At 35.0% G+C, this 12,246-nt stretch overlaps 1 protein-coding gene across 10 annotated transcripts in view; it reads left to right on the plus strand.

The window, feature by feature from the left end:
* The window catches only part of ALMS1 (ALMS1 centrosome and basal body associated protein), a 190,531-nt gene that overhangs the window by 36,601 nt on the left and 141,684 nt on the right, over positions 1 to 12,246 (plus strand). For 7 of the 10 annotated variants that reach the window (XM_065929545.1, XM_065929549.1, XM_065929550.1 and 4 more), the window contains 5 exons: positions 3,283 to 3,478; positions 6,976 to 7,093; positions 8,197 to 9,962; positions 10,218 to 10,321; positions 10,425 to 10,574. In XM_065929545.1, coding sequence (XP_065785617.1) covers positions 3,283 to 3,478; positions 6,976 to 7,093; positions 8,197 to 9,962; positions 10,218 to 10,321; positions 10,425 to 10,574 — 2,334 coding nt within the window. The remainder of the gene's footprint in view (positions 1 to 3,282; positions 3,479 to 6,975; positions 7,094 to 8,196; positions 9,963 to 10,217; positions 10,322 to 10,424; positions 10,575 to 12,246) is intronic. The other 3 variants (XM_065929553.1, XM_065929554.1, XM_065929555.1) reach the window with 3 other exon arrangements.

Below are 12,246 nucleotides of genomic sequence, written 5' to 3' on the forward strand. Positions count from 1 at the left end.
ATTCAGAAAACTAAGATCATGGCATCCGGTCCCATCACTTTATGGCAAATAGTTGGGGAAACAATGGAAACAGTGGCAAACTATTTTTTTGGGCTTCAAAATCACTGCAGATGGTGACTGCATCCTTGAAATTAAAAGATGCTTGCTCCTTGGAAGAAAAGCTGTGACAAACCTAGACAGCATATTAAAAAGCAGAGACATAGCTTTGCTGACAAAGTTCCGTCTAGTCAAAGCTATGGTTTTTCCTTTTGTCATTAAGGGATGTGAGTGTTAGACTATAAAGAAGACTGAACACCAAAGAATTGATGCTTTTGAACTGTGGCGCTGGTGAAGACTCTTGAGAGTCAGTCCCTTGGACTGCAAGGAGATCCAACCAGTCTGTCCTAAAGGAGATCAGTCCTGAATATTCATTGGAAGGACTGATGCTGAAGCTGAAACTCCAATACTTTGGCCACCTGATGCGAAGAACTGACTCATTGGAAAAGACCCTGATGCTGGGAAAGATTGAAGGCGGGAGGAGAAGGGGATGACAGAGGATGAGATGGCTGGATGGTATCACCGACTAGATGGACACGAGTTTGAGTAAGCGCTGGGAGTTGTTGATGGACAGAGAAGCCTGGTGTGCTGCAGTCCATGGGGTTGCAAAGAGTTGGACACAACTGATCGACTGAACTGAACTGATGAACACTTAAGAGTGGTAAAGAGGAAAATGCAGTCATGTCCAACTCCTTGGAACCCCATGGACTGTAGCCTGTCAGGTTCCTCTGTCCATGGAATTTTTCCAGGCAAGAATACTGGTGTGGGTTGCCATTTGCTTCTCCAGGGGATCATCCTGACCTTGGGATTGAACCTGGGTCTCTTGCATTGCGGGCAGATCTTTACCAGCTGGGCTACCGGGGAAATGTAAATGTGATAGGATAATTGTCTTCTTAAGGTTGTACAATTATTGCAGTTTAGGAGCTAGAGTGATCTGTGGAGATCAGAGTATGGACAGGAGAGCAAATGAATACATCTTTCATCTGTAGTGAGGAATAAACTATGGGACAAGGCTGAAACCCTGGTCAGAGGGGCTAAGCAGAGATGAGTTGGGGACCTGAAATTTTGTTGTAGTGAGAATCCCAAGATGACTGCAGTTCCCTTGCTTTCAAACCTACTTATTGGCCCACTATCCCCTATTGAATTGAGCACTCTCAAAAGAAAAAAAAATCATTCTCACATTCCTTTTTATTTTTCAAGTATGAAAAATGTATAAAGCATGTTTCCAATAGCAATTTGATGTTATGGATTTGACTAATTAATCTGACATAGATGGGATTGGTATATTTTGGAATGTCAAAGGTCTGTTATCCGGTAAGCCATAGATGGATAGTGTTAGTATTTTAGAATATTATTCTCCAGTATTATTTTTCTTTGCATATTTATTTTTTTATAGTTGATATTAGGTAGTGGATAGTTGTGTATCCTTTTTTTTTTTTTTTAAAGCTTACTCTTAAGTTTGGTTAGAGAATTTTAACTAATGGAAATAATCCTTTAAAGTTTTGTTGAAATTGTGAAATCTTCCTAAATTATAATATATATTTTATAAGTGGATCATTTGGGAATTAAAAAAATTTGATTTGGTTGAGGGAGAAAACAATGAATATCAGTGCATTATATATCTAAGCCTGTTGCTAGCCATCAATATAATGTCATTGTCTCATTTTTTAAAAGAGATAGGTTAAAATCATTGTTTAACAAAAAATTTTGTTTGTATAATTAACGAAAAACTGTGAGTAGAAGAAACACAGTAAAGAGAAAAGCAGAAATAAGTTAGAAAGTAGAATTGTTACACTGAAGATAGAAAAAATGTATACATTCCTAGCAAATCCAGTCAAGAAAAAAAACAAAACACCTTAATGAAATAGATTTAATACAAACCTATCAAAGCTTATGGAGTTGAAGTGGAACTAAGAGGAAATGAAGCATGTCACAATAGTACCAACTATCAAAAAGTTTTCTGGATCTAATGAATTCACTGATGAAGTCTTTTATATTTTTAAGGAAAATAAAATTTCCTTGTATAAAAATATACAGAACAAGGTTAGAGAACAAAAGCATTTAAAAATACTGATTAATCTGATAGCAGTTAAAGACTGATATCAAATCTAATTAAAGATCTCGTCTACCATCTGCCTACTACTGTGAAGTTGTTACATTATGAAGAAATTTATTGCTGTATTTTATCAGATGTAATTGGGGAGAAATGATGCTCTAATGCTATTTGATCAAATTTTGTTCCCATTCCTAATCAAATTAACTTAAAATGAAAATAAAGGAATACTTTAATAGCATGACAAGAAGAATATTCTTAACTATTAGCTAATACTAAGTTTGTTTTTTAAACAGATTTAAATAAAATGCCATAAAACTTGTTACCATTAATCTTTAATTCAACTTTAGTTCAGCGTTGCTACTTAGTGTGGTTTGTGTATTAGTGCCAGTCCATGAATTGCCTGTTACTGTCAAGAAATAAAAAGAATTGAGAGGAAGTGTTTAGAAACTTTTATAGCAAGTTGATGTTTTTTAGTACCAGAAAATGACACTTGGACCTGTGTTTTGTGTTTTGGGCTTACATACCTTTTCAGTTTCATTTTCTTAGTTTTTTTTTAACTAGTTTGTAAATTAATTTATTTTTTATTTACTTGTTACCTATTAATTTTTATTAGTATTTTAATAAAGTGTCATTCTGTAATGAGTTGGAAGTAGGAAGAACTGATCCTTCCCATAGGTATTTTGAGAGACATTGTTCTGAATCATGCCACTAATATAAGAGTTAACATTTGAGAGAGACAAATGTACCTCTCATGACTCATGGAACCACATGATGTTTTGCACCAAGAAGTCCACTAGAAACTAGTATAGCAAATAAGAGTTAGTAAAGTGGTCATGTGTAGAGAATATTGTAGCTTTAGATTTGGAAATTTTTTTTTCATTTTTATTATCATATTGTAGGATTTCATCATGAAGAACCAAATTTATTGTTTTAATATAAGAAGTAATATTAAAGAATAGCAGAAATACCAGTGGTTCAACGCGTTAAAAGATGTGTAATAATGGGAAAAGGTAAAAAATCTTATTAATATTGTGGAAAAAATAGAACAGCTTTGATTTTTGAAAATTTTGATGAAAATGTGAAATAGGAAGCTTTATGCTATTGTGAGTGGACATTTTAATCTAAATGTTAATGTGTATGGTAACTCAGTTAATGATTTAGCATATTTTCCTTTAAAATTCTTGTTTTAGAGAACAGAATCTTGGCATTGTCTTCCTCAAGAAATGGACTCATCCTACACCTTGAATACAGCCCAGACTGGGTTTAATGTGAGAGAGAAAGGGACTGAAGTGACTGACTTTGCCTCTTTGGAGGAAGGTATATTGACCCAATCAGAAGATCAAGGAAAGGATCCAAACAGAGACCTCTTATGTTCTCCATTGCTAGGTAATACCTCTTTATTTTTAGCTAATAGTAATACCTCACATTTACAAAATACATATGGGGGACTGCAAATCTGGCCTCTAAATCCTTGAGTTGAACTCTGTAGAACTGTACTCACACGTATTAGCTTATTTCTGGTTTTTCACACTGGCCAGCTGGTCTAGTTGTGTTAAACATGCAATTGCTCCTCATTTTATCATTCCCTATTGCTCTCAGAAGGCATAATAAACTTTCTCTAATGGATATACCTCCTCAGTCCTGACTTTGTGGAGTTTTTCTTGGGGGTAGCCATATGTTATCTTTTGACTACTTTTCTCAGCAATGGAGGCTCCATGATGTATAAAAACCAAACAAAAAACAAATATTCATGCTTACCTAATTAGATTATTAAAACTAGTTAAGGCATATATTATTATCCTAAGTTTTTAGATCCAAACATTGATATAAAGAGGTTAAATGACTTGTCTGAGGCAGATCTTCCTGCTTTCCTCTGTTTAATATGGAACTAATTTATTAGCTCTTTACAAAAGATAAACTTTAAGCCCTTTTCAAATCATCAAGGTAGGAGGTAGAATTATTCTATCATTACTTTAGATTGTTACACATATATGGGAATGCTTAGGCAATATGGTAATTTCAGTTTTTTTATGCCTAAATCATAATTCAAATATTATTTTGTTTTTCCTTCTGTTTTCTTCAGATTTTTATTTTCAAAAATTGAAGAAAATGCAACCACCACAGATTTTACAGTTAACCTTTGTCAAGGGTGTGGGATTCAACCATGGAGGTGTCTTAACAGAATTTTGTAGAGGAGCATGAATTAGCAGTTAATCCAACAACTTCGTTACACATATAAGCAAATGCTATCCAAGTAAAAAGTATCAGTGCCAATATAGTCAATGATGTAGATCATCAAAGTCAATTTTAGTTTTTTATTTAAAGAAAGATGTTGACTAGAGTTAGAGTTCCCTTGTAAGAGGAGGTAACATTGATAGCATATGAAAGAAAAGACTTTGCTATGATCAGATATTTGAAGAACTGTCATGCTAAAGATGAAGCAACTTATTTTTCATTTATTCATTTATTTAGCAAATATCTAAGTGCCTATTGTGTGTTAATATGCTAGGAATATATAGAGGAAAGCTATGTTGTCTTTTGGAAAGACAGTACAATAAAAGGAAAATAATAGTACCATAGATGAGTTGGATAATGGTCTAGAGCAGGGGTCTGCAAGCTACTAGTCACAGGCCGAAGCCTGATTTTGTACTGTCTGTGGGCTGAAAAAGGTTTTAGCATCTTTATAGGATTGTAAAAAACAAATGAACAAAAGAATTACATGGGACAGAGACACCATGTGTGATCAACAAAGCCTGAAATATTTACTCGCTGACCTTTTATAGGAGATGTTTGCCATTTCCTAGTCTAGAGTTGAAAATGAGACTACAAAACTTATAGGGAGGGAGGCTGTTTTCAACTAGGAGAGCCATTTAATAATGGAATATATCTAATAATAGCTAATAATGTTATATAGCTATATAACAAAAAAAACTGAGCATTATGTCACAGCAAATAAGTGAAATTCTCTAATAGAATAGTTTCAGCATTGGGTTGGAGATTCTGCTACATGGTTTGAGTTTTATAGCTCCAGTTTCTCAGTTACCATAGGTAAAATAGAACATTTTAATAATTAGATCAGATCCTGGGATCTGATGACCAGAGGAAATTTCATCATCGTGACTTTGTTAGGCTTGAATCCAGTTGTAGAGTGGATCTCACCAGTGGCAAATGTCATGATGATGACTGGGGCCAGAACGGTTAGATATTTCAAAAAAGAGTATCCAGGTCATCAACAGCTGTCCAAGTGTGAGGAAATGTGGGGTCTTTGTTTAAAAGTCTTCACAATTCTTAGAGGAATGAAAGATTTCTATTATGAAGGTTTAACACTGAGCCAGAGCCAAGGAAGAATTGTACCCATTAGTCCTTGGTGGCAAATGTTACTGTTATCGTTCAGTTTCTCATTTTTGATTAATCCATTTAATAAATAAATAATTGTATTCTGGGTGCCTACTAAGTGTAGGAGGTACTTTTAGCAGGTATTTTGCTAAGCACTGAGGATATAGCTCTGAATAAAGCAGACTTGGAATTGGTTATCTAAGTGGGAAGCAGACAGACTGAAGATTAAAACAAGAGTGTGACAGTTATGATAGGGAAGGAATGCAGTATTATTATAGGTATTGTGAAATCAAGAAGGTATACTGTAGTTACAGTATTACATTCATATTTAAAGAACATTTCAGTTTTAGCAAAACATCACTCGTCTAGTTAAATTGATATGAAATAGAAAACTATTGGTTTGTTTCTGCTAGTGTTTAATTTTTTGTCTTTGTAATTGTATAAATACTATAAGGAATAAGGAGTTTATACCTAGTTGTACATATTTACGGATGTTAGAACTTATTTAAGGTGACATTCAGGTATTCACAAGCGTTTTTTTCCCCTTTAAATTAGCAGTTCTCAAACTTTTTGGCCATAGGATTTCTTTGACACACTTTAAAATTACGGAGAGCTTTTGTTGATGTGACTTATTGATGTTTTCCAATATTTGAAATTATTAAAACTGAAAAACTTTTAAAATGAGTTTATCAATTCATTCAAAAGTAGCAACTCCATTGATGTTATTAATTAACCTGGTTTATTAGAAAAATAACTTTCCAAATCAAAAATATTTAGAAGACTAATGTTATTTTACTTAAAAATATGTAATTATTAGAAGACAAACAGGTTCTGATATCTGCTTCTGCCTTCAGTATGTTGCTCTATCGTATGTGATGTAGCTTCTGGGAAATTCCATGGTATCCTTATGAGATAATGAGAGTGAATAAAGCAAATGATATGTTAATATTATTTTGAATATCACTTTGACCCAGGCATCTTCTGGGAGTATCTTAAGGATGTCTGGGAGCCTGTGAACCACACTTTGATGTAAGATGGAAAAAAACAATCATAATTGTTAGGAGCATTTGCTAAAAAATCTAGTGTTTAGGTCTAGATTGTACTCTGGCATTTAAGCTATTTGAATGTGAACAGATTACTTAATATTTTTTAAGTTTTATGATCATGTTTCCTCATCTATAAGATGACTATAATAATACCTATACTTCAAGGTTGTGATGAGGATTAAATAAAATATTGTATGTTAAGTGCCTGCATCTTGTTGTTGTTTAGTCGCTCAGTTGTGTCTGATTCTTTGCGACCCCATGGACTATAGCCCACCAGGTTCGTCTGTCCATGGTATTTTCCCGGTAAGATTGCTGGAGTGGGTAGCCATTTTCTTCTCCAAGCTTGGATCTTAATAAATGGTATTTGCTGCTCTTGTTACATTATCATACTAATGCTTGTAGAAACTTCTAGATGGCAACATTTAGGTTCTTTAAAATATTGTATAAGCTAAGCAGTTAATTATCAGCATTCCCAACATTTTTATATTTGAAACTTTGCAGTCCTACAGGACAGTTTTGCTTCTCCTGATTTGCCTTTGCTGACATGTTTGACAGAACGTCAAGAGTTTGGGCCTGATTCCTTATTTCATCAAAGTGAACTAGATTTTGCACCTCTGAGGTAGGATGATTTTTTTTTGTAGTTGCATATAACCTTTTTACTCTTTCTTTTCTTGTTCTAAGTTGTTACTAAATTAATGACTTCTAGTGAGACTTTGGGGTGATGTTCTCAGTACACACTCTGAAGGTAACAAGGCCTTGAGACAATGTACATGTTAATTTGGCAGGATGGTATGTGTAAAGATGAGGCAGGGGAGTGTAGTTTATTTAAAAATAATTTCTAATGTATTCTAGCACATTAGGCATATTTTAGTTTAGAAAGCACCCTCGATTTTCTTCTTTACATATCTGCTGATTTGCTGTCCATCAGTCCACTCCCATTCTGTAAAAAGTATTCATGTCATGGTCACTAGCTTGTTTGGCATTTTCATTTTTGTCAGCCAATATTGAGTGAACCTGGTTATCTCTCTTTCCTGTGTAGGAGGTGCAAATAGGAAATAATAAAGTAGCATGATTTTTCTAATAGATGTATCTAAAGTTATTCCAAATGAGTCTTTTAGTCATCATGAGAGACAAGTCTCGAATTCTTCAAATGGTATTTGGAATTATCCAAGAATAAAAGACAACATAAATGAAAAACTGTAAATGTTTACAGAGTTAAAAACCTCTGCCCTTATGCTGTGTTTTACTTTAAAATTACTTTTATGGAAAGTATTCTGTACACAGTAGTCAGCCAATGATTAAGTTATGTTTTGTTTGAAGAGTAGATCACTTAAGTGGTTTTTAAGAACATAATAACTAGTAAAAGAATTAATGCATGTTAAATGAGTATTAAATTATGATAGGTAATAAACTGCATATTTTTAAATGGTAAAGTTTGAAATTTTCATTTAAAGAATCATCTTTGGGGCATAGTATTGTTTTGAGAGAAGCCTGAGAAAATATCAGGTCATAGGATGGTAGTTCACCTTCTGTCTACAAAAAATTTGCTGTATTCAATCATCAGCCACTCTAAAGGAATTTGAAATTAGAACTTTTTTCAACATACTTTTCAAATAACCTCAATTTTAGTAACATCAGTTTTGCATTTTTCTCATTTTAGTATTTAAAAAAGATAAATGTTTTTAATGTGTTATTTATTTATTTTTAACTGTATATTTTCAGGGGAATTCCTGGTAAGTCTGAAGACACTGAATGGTTTTCTCGACCGTCGGAAGTTAGTGAAGCTTTATTCCAGGCAGCCTCAGGAGTAGCTTCAGACTTAGTTAACAGTTGCTTTAGTGTATCTCAGCACCCACTTACAGGTAGCACAGCTGTTAAGTCTCAGCACTCTTTATTAACTCCTGAACAAGGGACTAAAGAAGAGACTGTTTCATCTAATACACTTGATGATCTGAAAACCTGCAAAGACTCTGGTAATTATGATGCTGTTTATTCATATATGTCATGGGAGACACAAGAAGTTATGCAGGAGCCAGAAACCAATTTAGCTGATAAAGACCAAGTTTCTTTTTCAACTGCATCTGATATAAGTGATGAATACATAAATCCTAAAGGAAGTGACAGTTTTGATGCTTCTTATTTATATGCACAGTATGGGAACCGAGGAACTTTACAACAATCAGAAAAATATTTAGCCAGTAAGGACCATGATTCTTATTCAGATTCATCTGACACAATTGATAGAAATAAAATTCCTAAGGAAAGTGACAATTTCTCTTTTTCAAATATGCCGCCGAGCAAGCAGGGAGCTTCACACCATCCAGAAATATGTCTAATCAGTAAGGATCATGTTTCTTTTCCACATGAAGTTGCTCCTCATTTTAATAATAAAACGCCACATTGTTTCTGGCATTGTTTGTTGGGATCAGGAGGAAGCGAGGTTCCCTCGATGTCTGATAGTCATTATTTTGAGAGTGTGTGTTTAAGGGCTCCTGTTGAGAATGAGGTGAAACAAAAGGTGGATTCTTTGGAGAGTTATAAAAGAAATGAAGAAGATCTGGGGAAAGGATTATCTCAATGTTTTGAATTAAAGGAGAATAGAAATACTTTAGTGTTTTCAGGGGTGCATCCCAGATCTTCAGAAATACAATATATTGAGAATGTTGTAGTTCCTGATAATTCTGTAGAAGTTTCAGAAGCACATATACTCTCCCGGGGGCTTGATACCTCTACGATGGAGATTTCTGGTGGTCCTCTTCAGACTATTGAATCCAACTCGAATGAGACATCAGAACAGCTGTATTTTCAAGAAGAAAGAAACCAAGAGGCAACTTCTGTTTTTGATGGGAAAAATGTTGATGCTACGGAAAATGTAGCTTTTCAGGCACTTATTGCCTCTATTGAACCTTCCAAGAAAGAGAGTACAGTAAATGAAATCCAAACTGACATCAACAAATCTTTAACAAATGACAGCCAAGAAAGTGAACCAAAAAGTCTAGATCCTTCCCTGTTAAATTATGATGAAAACCTTTTCTTTGATAAACTTAATCATCCACGCTATCAGTCTACTCCTGGGGTGTTTGAATCAGGAGCTTCAAAACCATTGTATAAAAAGGATGATGGTGATAGCTCCCTGTACTGGCGTCACAATTTAAAATCAATCCCCAGTGCTCCTCAGGAAATAGTCATTAAGCCACTTTCTCTTAGTCCAGAGCTTAAGTCATCATCATCTTTAAGTGAAAAATCTCTCAGACAGGCTGTTGGTCTTGGCAAAACACAGTCAAATTTATTTCAGTATGGTATAGACAATGAACAGTTTCTTCCCATTGGGAAGATAAAGTCTGTTTCTGCTCTTGACCTTGCAGAGAAGTTAGGATCTTCAAACATTATTTACCCAATGAAAGTATGGACTTCAGATTCTTTGGTTTCACAAGATTTAAAGCAGCACACCTTTGAAGAAGTTGCAGATTCCTCAAACTGTATTTTGGGTAAGAATGTAAACTCTAGTTACATCACTGAAGGTCCATCTGCAGCTGTAGGAAGCAGCTTTTCAGCAAACTTGGTGGCATGTGATGCAAAGTCACAAGGTGCTTTACCAGTGATCAGTAATGCACCATTAATTGCAGTTGGCCAAAAGACATTGCTGAAAGCTGATACAGGCCAAGGTGAAATTCCTCGGCCTTTGGAAGCCAAGTCCAGGTTTACTATACATACAATTATGCAAAATGACTCCTATTTTGTAGAGGGCCTGCAGGGGAAGGCTGAATTTGACATCTGTACTCTGGATGATGATACTGAATGCTGTAGCGTAGATGAAAATGCTGTTGTATGCAGTAAAAGACAAGAGGTGAGACAATAAAATGAGTATTGGGGAGAGACATGGTCTTTTTCATTATTGTTTTAGAAAATGGTATTGTTTGTTTTTATTTTTACTTTTTACTGTTTCCCAGATATGTGACCAAGATGGCTTGACTGGTGAGTGCATTGAGGTAGCAGGTTTAGAAAATTTGCTTGATGATCTAGAGATTTGTGACAGCTCCCTGCACTGGCAATCTACTGTACAGCTACCATCTAAGGAAGACAGCAGTTTTGAAGATTCTGTAAGTCTTTCTGTTTGACATTTCTTATATGGTGGGGAAAGAAATTTTAGTTGAAAAACGGGGATGAGAATAAAGGGCTACTTATATCCTCCAATACCAAATTGCGATGTGTAATCTAGTTTTCATCTGATATCCAGGCGTATGCTGCATTAATTTATTAGAGGTTGGCATAAAAGAAATGTTTGTGTTATGTAGACCATGAGATTCAGTAAGTTCTATGGTGTTTTGGGAAAATAGGCCAGCCTTTGGAGCATCCAGGCCTTTCATCTTGAAATGTCTTAACTCTTTCAAATTGTGCCAGCAAGAACCTCTGGGGTGGTGGTGTTAAGGGTAAACACATTCATGGAGATACTCAACTGTGCTTTTTCCACCCACTGGCCTTCAGTGTAACGGCCCTTGGAATAGGCCCTGAAATATTCGGGTATTTCTGTTTAGAAGCCCCTGAAAGATTTTAATTTCAGAGATATCTTAAAGTCAAAATTTTGTTTTATATAAGGCTTGATTTGCATGGATCCTTGGATCTTTTGGCTTTAATGGTTCTCTCGTCCCATTGCCCGTCTGGTTTTGTCTGATACTGTCAGCTCCACTCTGAGTCCTGTTACCTGATAATGTATCCTTACATTCTATTGGTCATTAAATATAGCTAGGTCATACATATGGTGCACTTAATGTTACTTTTGTTTTCCTATTTTCCCATGTATAAGATAAATATGTCATTGGAAAGCTGCTAGTTAGAGTTGCAATTATGTTTTGACCTGTAGGTTCGGGTAGTTAAAAAGAAAAAATGAACAATAATATTTTGATGAGCTTTTCCTTTTATTTCAGTTTATTGAATTTATTTACAGATAGTAGAATTTATTTATAGGTAGTTTTATTTTCTTCAACATTCTAGACATTGCTTACTTCTAATTTTCAATTTAATAACAATGGGGGTAAAAATGATAGCTAACATTTTGCACTCAAATAACTGTGCTAAGAGGTTTACTTTATATATGATACCTCAATTCATTTAGTCCTTTGGTCAGTCCTATCAGGTAGGATTATAGAGATACCAAGGGAACATTTCCCTTGATACCAAAGATGGGCCAATACCAAAGATGGGCTCAATAAAGGACAGAAATGGTATGAACCTAACAGAAGCAGAAGATATTAACAAGAGGTGGCAAGAATACACAGAAGAACTGTACAAAAAGATCTTTATGACTCAGATAATCACGATGGTGTGATCACTCAACTCACCTAGAGCCAGACATCCTGGAATGTGAAGTCAAGTGGGCCATAGGAAGCATCAGTATGAACAAAGCTAGTGGAGGTGATGGAATTCCAGTTGAGCTATTTCAGATCTAAAGATGATGCTGTGAAAGTGCTGCACTCAATATGTCAGCAAATTTGGAAAACTCAGCAGAAGCCACAGGACTGGAAAAGGTCAGTTTTCATTCCAATCCCAAAGAAAGGCAATGCCAAAGAATGCTCAAACTACCGCACAGTTACACTTACCTCACACGCTAGTAAAGTAATGCTCAAAATTCTCCAAGCCAGGCTGCAACAATACGTGAACTGTGAACTTCCAGATGTTCAAGCTGGTTTTAGAAAAGGCAGAGGAACCAGAGATCAAATTGCTAACATCCGCTGGATCATCGAAAAAGCGAGAGAGTTCCAGAAAAACATCTAT

The sequence above is a fragment of the Muntiacus reevesi genome, chromosome 3 (assembly GCF_963930625.1).
Source record: "Muntiacus reevesi chromosome 3, mMunRee1.1, whole genome shotgun sequence".
Classification (NCBI taxonomy): Eukaryota; Metazoa; Chordata; class Mammalia; order Artiodactyla; family Cervidae; genus Muntiacus; species Muntiacus reevesi.